Source organism: Rhinatrema bivittatum, chromosome 3, assembly GCF_901001135.1.
Source record: "Rhinatrema bivittatum chromosome 3, aRhiBiv1.1, whole genome shotgun sequence".
In the NCBI taxonomy this organism is placed as follows: Eukaryota; Metazoa; Chordata; class Amphibia; order Gymnophiona; family Rhinatrematidae; genus Rhinatrema; species Rhinatrema bivittatum.
Window position 1 is genome coordinate 252,625,732 of NC_042617.1, and position 9,464 is coordinate 252,635,195.

Genomic DNA, 9,464 nt, shown 5'->3' on the forward strand with positions numbered 1-9,464 from the left:
AGTGATTTTTCTTCTGGCAATCAAATCTGCTTGCAGAATTAGTGAGTTACAGGCCCTAGTTACCTTATCCGCCTTACACTAAACTTCTGCAGGACCGGGCAGTACTCCGCACTCACCCTAAGTTCTTACATAAGGTAGTATCGGAATTTCACGTTAATCAATCCATTATACTACCAACCTTCTTTCCCAGGCCCCATTCCAATCTAGGTGAGCAGGCTCTGCATACCCTCGACTGCAAATGGGCTCTAGCCTTCTATCTAGACCGTACAGCTGCCCACAGGAAAAGCACTCAATTGTTTGTCTCTTTCCATTCCATCAAATTGGGGCAGCCTGTGGATAAGCAGACTCTCTCCTCCTGGTTAGTAGACTGCATATCCTTTTGCTATCAGCAAGTAGGCATTTCACTTCAAGTCCGTGTTAAAGCACACTCTGTGAGGGCCATGGCGACTTCAGTAGCACACCTACGCTCGGTGCCGCTTCCTGACATTTGCAGGGCTGCTACCTGGAGTTCTCGCCATACCTTTACAGCCCATTATTGCTTAGACAAGGCCGGAAGACAAGATTCCATCTTCGGCCAGTCTGTCTTGCGAAACGTTTTTACAACTTGATGTACCAACATCCTTCTGCCTGCCCATTAGGGTTCAGGATGCCCTCTACCAAATTCCACCCCAGTCCTTGTGCCTATTGCACATCTTGGGTACATATGGTACATTCCTCGGCCATCCTCAGCACGGTACTCACCCATATGTGAGGACTACCATCCTGCTTGTCCTGTGAGAAAGCAAATGTTGCTTACCTGTAACAGGTGTTCTCACAGGACAGCAGGATGTTAGTTAGTCCTCACGAAACCCGCCCGCCGACCTGCGGTGTTGGGTTCGTTACGTTTTCTTATTTTATTTTTCGATACTTCCTATAGCTTTAAACAAGACTGAAGAGGGACCCCTGCTGGCTGCAGATTTAGTGCCATGCTGGGCATGCTCAGTAGGTGCCAGTCAAAGTCTAGAAACTTTGACAAAAGTGTTCTGTGATTGGGCTCCATCCTGTGATGTCACCCATATGTGAGGACTAACATCCTGCTGTCCTGTGAGAACACCTGTTACAGGTAAGAAGCATTTGCTTTCTCTTAAACGAAAAGAAAGAAAATTAGCATTTTTATAGATGAGTGTTTTCGGCAATTCAGATCTTATACAACTCCTGTTTTCGTTTGTATTTTGCAGAACTGATTGGATTTAAACGAAGGAAAGTAATCGCCTTCCGTAAAAATCTCATTGAAATGACAGAATTGGAGATTAAGCATGCCAAAGTAAGTTGATGGCTGTTATTTTTCCTCCTCCCTGAACTGATGTGCATGTTCCATCTTTGTCTCTTTCAGTAAGCAGCAGTCCCCGTGATCGAAGGCACTGCTGCCAAAAGCTTTCGTAATCAGGCTTGCGCAATAAGCATTCTAAGTATATTTAATGTCATACAAGGACAGCAGAGTCATGCCTTAATAATTATGGAAGCCTCTCCAGATCACAAGGCAACAATCAAAAGAAAAAAAACCCAGTGTCACACTTGTGATCCTAGTCAACACCACATACTCTCTGCAGGAGTGCCTCGGCCCCCCCAGACACTTCACTCCCAGCATATCCTCCAGGACTTGACTACCAAGACCAACAGTTGTAGAGTAATCAGGATGCCTTGGGATGGGGATTGGGAGGGTGGGAAGGAATGGTGCTTTTCATGCTTTCTTCCTATGTGGTGCATTCCTTCAGTACTTTCGTATTTATGAACTTAATAATGTACTTATTTTTTTGCTACTGCCATTCTAGACTGACTTGCCAGACACGGTCTGGCCCACAAAAGCCATAAACACCAGTTATGTTTTCAGGATATCCCTAATGAATATACACGAGAGAGATTTGTATGCAGTGTCTCCAGTGTATGCAAATCTATCTTATACATATTCATCGGGGATATATTCTAAAAACCCAACCAGTGTATGGGCCTCAAGGACCAAAGTTTCCCTGTTCCTGGTCTAATCACTATGAGACCTACTGTTTTGTAGACTGTAGTATGTTTTTTTCCCATTACGCCACTCATTATGGATTGTTCTTTTGGATTACTGTATCATTGTATTCTGATTCTGGAGCCAGACTCAAAGTTCCGAAGCATTAACAACAAAGTAGTGATTGAGTTCTTAAGAAATAATAGTTAACCCGTTTATTGAAACAGAAAGTGCATCCTGAATTTATGATGTTTCCCAAAACCTGAACCACTGAAACAATATTTTTTTTCCTTAAGACAAAATGTTTTATTACCTTTGATTGAGAGTAACACATTGTCTGTGTGTTGTGAGAGCCCATGGGATGTGTTGAGCTCTGGTGATGGTGGGATGAGGAGTTGCAGTGACAAACATCATGGTATGGATTTCTCATTGTTTGCGGTTTGTGACCTGTGTTGGTTCATTAAAAAAAACAAAACAAAAAAAAAACCAGCATGACAGTCCAGCTGATACAGGGGCCTTAAAAGTCGATTAAAACCCTTTAGAAAAATTTTAAGAGGTTGTTAATTATGTTTCCCATACATGCAGACATTGAAACCACTCTGAAAATTCCTGTACCATTACATAGGTTATTGAAACCGTGCAGTAAATTATAGACTGTGATATAAAATCACTGTATTGCCTTTGTGTAAGAAACATAATTTGTTCTCTGACAACAGCAGAATTCTCATTGCCTGCTGGTAGTTAGGGATAAAGAGCAATTTAAATGAAACATGAATTGCAGGAGGTTCACAATTGAACTTTCTTTTAATAAGGGTAAAATATCTGTATAGTTTTGCTCATTAGTAAATTAAGAATTTTGTTGGTTTTTATTATTACTTTTGTTTTATTTATTGTATGTTTTTAATATTGCTCCTGGAGTTTCCCCCCCCCCCCCTCCCAATCTCCTAAGAATAATTGCCCAGGGTGGTTCTTGTCCCTTTATCAGCCCAGGGCCTGAAAAGAGCAGTCTTTCAGAGACTGTCCCTTAGTGCCATCTAATGGTTGCATCGAGAGAGGACCGTTTTCTTCCCTGGGACCTGAGGACATTGCTTCAACGGTACACCCAAACCCTGGGTAGATTCATACCAAGGTTTTCCACTGGCTTAGTGGGATTCTCCGCCTTCAGCTACCTTAAACCCTTTTTTGGTCCATTGGTCAAGTTTGTCCGTTTTTGCTTCTGCAAAAGTTTAGTCATGATCGTTGTGGTACTAGGTTTTCTTGGTAGCAGTGTTCCTCTTGCCATACCTGCCTACCTAGCAGTGACTTTTTTTTTTCCTTTTCCTACAGAATAATCTCTCTCTCTTGCAAAGCTGCATTGAGCTGTTCAAGAATAACTAAAGTGCCTCTCAACGTGAATTGACTACAAAGAGTGAATGTGAAAAAGCCAGCACCAATCATACTTATGGTCACGGGAGCCATGGGACACTTAGTGACCTTGTTCTATATTTCAATCTTTATACATTATGTTGGAAAGGTATAGATTCAGCTTTAATTATGTCAGATTCTTGAATGAGTAACCAAATGCTAGTTTGTCAGTTTAAAATTATGTTTGACTTCTTTGCACTTCTAATAAGTTAAGTGTATTTCTTAACTTAGGGTGGGCAGAATGCATTAGTAAAGGGTTTCTTGTTACATCGGAAATCTTTCCTTTTGTTGCTGGAACAAGGAAATCACAGGGGAAACAATACATATTAAAAGCGAACAATGCTAAAGGCTGTTTCTCTAAAGGACATCTCATTCCAGCCATGCCATTTAGCAGTGCTGTTTCGTACATTTTCCGAGATACATGCAGCTATATCAGCTTATTCATGAGGACATGCTTCACACATGGCATAATTAATTAGCTCTGTGCCTCTGTAGACATGCTCTGCAGTGTAGCTTGGGTGCTTTATAAGAGCTTGGTGTTCTCAAGCAGGGATCTGTGGGCGTTGCACTGTATGTCAGAGTAGCTGCTGAATTTGGCATCAGTAGCAGCCTTGTGCTGGAATGACTAGGGAGGCATAGGTGAAGAATCGGATACGTTGGCAGAGCTGTATGGTGAGGCTGCAGTGTCTGATCCCTACCAATTGGCTGTAGTCACTCGGGTTTCCTTGAGCACTATGGCTAATCTCACATAGCTGAAAATAAATATGTCGTCGTCCTCTTTTAAGGCTTTCCATTTTTGGGGATTGATATTTGGCAAGACTTTGAGGCTAATGGAGAGACTAAGCCACTAGCATTGGTGATTTCCCTCTGCTGCTGTTAGCTGTGACTTCTGCATTGTTTTTGGAACAGTAGAAACCACTGCGCTGTCACCGTTACTGCTGGCAGCTCAGAGCCTCCCATTGGGCTCTTGTTACTTGTAGATTAATGATCCACAAAAATCGGAAGACTTTTTTTTTTTTTTCATCTTAAAATTAATTTTTATATGGACCGGTTCTGTTTGCCCTTTCCATTCTTGTTTGTATGACCATCGTGAAGAATATATTGTTGCCCTGCATTTATTAACTGTCTGCTCTGTACAGCACTATGCACCTTGTCAGTGCTATGTAAAATTAAAATACTAGTACATTTTGTCAATAGTAATTATATCCAGGTTTCTAAATAAAATGAGTCTCTTTTTTTTTTTCATTCGAGTGAGGACTTGGTGTCTTTAATGATTGAAGTTTGAATCAAAAACAAAAGTATCTGCATTGAGTCGCATCCTTGCAGTCTAAACTTTGATCCATCTCCATTTCTAAAATACAAGCAACTCTTCATAACAAATGTACAGTGTGTGTACAGTTATTGAATTGCACTGCACTTTGCAAAGCTTTTGTTGTGTATGTGCGAACACATGTGCAGTGTGTATAGAAGTGCATTGCAGTAGATCATTTTGTGCGTATATACACAGACATACTTAACAATTCTGTCTCTCATCGATGTCATATCCCTTCCATAGAAAAGAATAATAACATATGCGGGAAAAACCCCAACTGACCAATCAGATTGGTTTAAATGATTACACATTTTCAATGAGCAGATCCTTTTTAGGAAAGAGTTAGACTCCAGTGAAGAACATTTGAACATGTCCTGTCATGTGCACGTAGAGATCAGAGCATTGTCGACTTTTCAGTTTTTAGTTCCATATAAATCCTCTGTTCTGTAACTGGTGTAACAGCTTTGCCTCTACCCTCTGTACCCTTTTTCCAACTATCTGCGGTTCTTTCCTCCAACTCCTTCAGTGGATACAGAACAACATTTCTGAGTCGCTCACCACATACGTTTTTCTTAAACTGACAATCTCACCCATTCAGTGACAAGTCTGGGGCACTGCTTTACTGCTTTATTATCTTTTCCTCTGCGCTAATGTTTGCATCCTGACTACCTTCCCTGCTTCTCTCAGGTTTCCAGATATTCTTTCCCGTCCTCCTCCTTTCTGGGATCCCTTCTACCTTTTGAAAGTTAATCTTTTTGCTGTAACTTTTTCAGCCACCTCCTTTGAACACCATACTGGTCCTTTTGTCCAATTACTTTCATTTATTTTCCTAACATAAAGGTTAGTTTAACCCAATAGTCTTGTATTTCACAAATATTTTCCAACCCTGCTAGTGCCTCTTTAAGATATTCCTCTATTTTAATAAAGTTGGTACTCTTGAAGCCCCGAACCCTGACCTTTGTGTGTCCCCTATCTGCCTTTTGCTGTTATATTAAAAAACTCCCCACTTGCATGTGCCAGATCCAGTATCTCCCCCTCCCTCATGGGTTCTGTTACCATCTGTCTGAGAAGAGCTTCCTGAAGGGAATCCAGGATCTCTGTGTGGCTCACAGAGTCTGCAGATGGGAGGCTTCAGTCCACACACAATAAAGTCTCCCACCAGTAACACTTTCCCTTTCACTGCAGTCATCGACCTGATGGTCTCGGTCTAGCTCTTCCGCCTATGCTGGAGGTCTGTAGATTGCCCTTTCCAAGAGCACCCCACAGTGCCGCCTTTCCCCATACCGCCTGCATTTCAGTTGCTTTAACTTGATCTTTTTCATAAAAGGGGTCATTTTCAAAGAGGTTTTACCTGCAAAGCGGCCTTGTATGGAATTGCTCACCCAATATGCAGGTAAACTTGTGAGCATATGTCATGTTCGTGCTTAAGTTTACCCAGACTGAGCTAATGCTTTCTTGGGCAGAGGAGTTAGGGCGAGATTTGGATTTACTTTGAAAAATGTCATCGTTTTATGTGCATACATTTTCTGGAAAATGTTGTGCACAGCAAATAAGCAAGTATAACTTGTGAAAGTAAATCTGATAGAATAATTTTTAAAGCGCACTTATGCGTGTAATTCTGCTTTTGAAAATTTGTGGAAATTATGCACATATTTGCAGCATAAACTATACGGGATATTTGAAAATTACCCTCAGTGTTACTCCCCTTTGTTTTCTTCCTTCCCTGTCCTTCCTAAATCAGATGATTAGCCTGGCATGACCATATTTCAGTTGTGGGACTTATTGAACCCTATCTCTGTGATAGCCACAAGTCTGAAATTTTATTACATTGGCTGGGAACATTTGTGCTTCTAGCCTTCTAAATATTTCTCCTGGCTTTTTTTTTTCTTTTTGTATATTTTCTTTATTAATTTAATTTCTATTCCACCTTTTGGCTCTTATATATCTCATACCTGCCCTCTTCTTTCCTGTTGCTTACAGGGAGAGCCCCCAGTTACCTGTGGTGGCTCCAGCATAAATGTTACAGCAAAGATTTTACATTTGCATAAAAGTTACATTTTTCTGAAATAGTTTTATATATTAAAATAGTTTCCCAAGCTCTTATGCAGATTTTTTTAAATTCCCTTTTGCTTTTTAATTTTCTGCATTTTTCTCATTAAACATTTTAATGTCATGCTTTTTTTCCCACCTTTTTCTCTCTTCCTTCCTCTTCCATCTATCATTACAGCCAGTTTTTGCTCCTAAGAATGCCTTTTCTCATTCCTACCATCACCCTTTACTGTCTTCTTCCCAGACTCTTCTTCCCTCTCTCTATTTGATCCCTCCTGAAGATTTTCATCCATCCGGACTCTGTCCTCTGTCTCTGTTTCACCTCATCTTTCTGCAGACCAGTGGAAGCTCATTTGGATCTGCAGCCATTCCTGTGTTTTGCACCAAGAAGTGATCTGTAGATAGGAGATAGCGAGAGATACATATACATTGGATGGTATTACATATGATGAGAGAGGATCAATTGATACCATCTTTAATGTAGAGGGAAAAAGTCTCCTATCCATATCTCGTTCTGATTCATTCTAGGAGGTGACAATTTTGTGGCCTGCAAGGAAGTTGAGCTTATAGTAAAGAAACACTTGGAATAACTGCTGTATTCCCTTGAGCCAGGGCTGTCTGGTTGGATATCATCCCAAGGAGAATGTGGAGAAACAAAATTCAAGTTCTCCATCGACAAGCAGGCATGAATTGGCCATAACGCGTGGGGGATGTCACCTGACGGCATTAACAAGGACCCAGCTATCAGAGCTCAGAAAAAGTTTTACCAAGTATGCATGTGCACTGCCTCGTGAGCCCCTCAAGCTTTCTTTCAGCTACCACAAGGATATGTCCAGTCTGTCTCTCTATAAGATTTGTTTAGGATCCATCTTGATACCCCTGAGTTACATTGGGAGACAGCAAAAGTTATATTGCAAGCAGAAATAATAAGTTCTGCTAAAACTAAACAGCGAAGATTGAACCAAGAGAATTTGCAATTGGATTCTCAATTGAAAAAGGTATAAGAATGCCATGGGTTCCCATCCTTCTCAATCTTTAGTAGAAGAATTTCAAAACTTACAAAAGATATTGAATGACTTGATTCACCAGAGAGCCTATAAATCCCTACAATATATAAGGTGACATTAATTCTAATCTGATAATTTCCTTTCCTCTAAGACAGGCAGGTCAGTCCTCACAAGTGGGTTATGCACTCTAACTAGCAGATGGAGACTGAGATAAACTGACTTGCTAATGTCACCTCATATTGGCCTGCACAGACATCAGCCTGTCAGTATTTCTGCAAAAAACAACTGTGGACAACTGAACAAATTCTAACTTTAACAATAATGACTTTTTTTATTTTTATTTTTTTTTTTACTTCCAGGAGACCAAGAAGCACAGGTCTCAGTATAGAGGCTACAGTAACAATAGTAAGAAAAAGAAGGTCCTTGTTTACTAGGATCCTCACTGATCGGAATTTCTTATCTGCCTACAAATTCCGCCTTTGGTAATGTCCCTGAAAAATGACAAAGTAGAGCAACATAGGCAGCCCAGGGCGGGAGTGTGGACTGGCCTGCCTATCCTAGAAGAAAGGAAATTATCAGTTAAGAATTAATTTCACCTTCCTCTTCATCCAGGCAGGCCAGTCCACTCAAGTGGGATGTACCAAAGCTGCTACTTAGAAGGGTGGGATGATGCCTGCGCGCCATTCAAGATCGCCCTTGCAAAGAATGCTTCCTCCTGCACTCAAAAATCCAAACACTAATAATGTCTGGAGAAGGTGTGCAAGGAAGACCATGTCGCTGCTCTGCAGATCTTCAATTGAGATGGCAACTGCAACTCAGCCCAGGAAGCTGCCTGCGCTTTAGTAGAATGCGCCCTAATTTGCCTGGGCAAGAGCTTCTCCACAGCCACTGCATTACCTCCTTACTGCAATATGCCACTGTGGCTCGTGAAGCCGCTTCCCTCTTTACTCCATCATGAAGTACAAACAAACTATCTGTTTTCCGGAAAGGACTGGTAACCTTAAAAGATACCGCCACAGATGCCCCCTTACATCCAAGAGAGCCAAGACCCAAAATTCTTGCTCGTCCTGAAACCTATCCAAAGACAGTAAGGAAAAGGACTGATTCAGATGAAAATCTAAAAGCACTTTTGGCAAGAAAGAAGGTATAGTCCTGAGCTGCATTCTATCCTAGGCAACCAAAAGGAAAGCTCTCTACAAGAAAGAGCATCCAATTCCAAAATCCTCCTTGCCAAACACATAGTGACCAGTACACCATCTTCAAAGTTAGTAAGCGTCAGGGACTCTGTTGAAGAGGATGAAAAGTGGGACCCACCAAAAAGGTGAATCCCAGAGTGGCATAGGTTTCCACAATGGTGGTTGAATATGTTTAACCCCTCTCAAAAATCTAGCAACATCAGCGTGTGCAAAGAGAGCACTACTTTTAACTCTTTCCCATAACAAGCCAAAGCTGCGACCTGCACCTTAACCAATTTTTCCTGTAGAAAGTCTAAGATTAAGGGCACTGTTGCCCTGGAGGGATGAGACTGCCGCTCCATACACCAGTTCTCAAGAATTCTCCAACTTTTATGAAGCTAATGACAGAGAAAAATTTCAAGTTCATAACAAGGTACTCACCACCGCTGAAGAATAACCATGCTTCAACAGTCGAGCCCCTCTCAAGAGACAAACTGTAAGACAAAACTGATCTGGATTTTCATGAATAA

The 9,464-nt window shown here is 41.2% G+C and overlaps 1 protein-coding gene across 2 annotated transcripts in view; it reads left to right on the top strand.

The window, feature by feature from the left end:
- SNX5 (sorting nexin 5) overlaps nt 1–4,641 on the top strand; it is an 80,255-nt gene extending 75,614 nt beyond the window's left edge. For both annotated transcript variants that reach the window (XM_029594474.1, XM_029594473.1), the window contains exons 12-13: nt 1,218–1,303; nt 3,314–4,641. In XM_029594474.1, the coding sequence (XP_029450334.1) occupies nt 1,218–1,303; nt 3,314–3,364 (137 nt within the window). In that variant the 3' untranslated portion in view covers nt 3,365–4,641. The remainder of the gene's footprint in view (nt 1–1,217; nt 1,304–3,313) is intronic.
- The last annotated feature ends 4,823 nt before the right edge of the window (nt 4,642–9,464 follow it).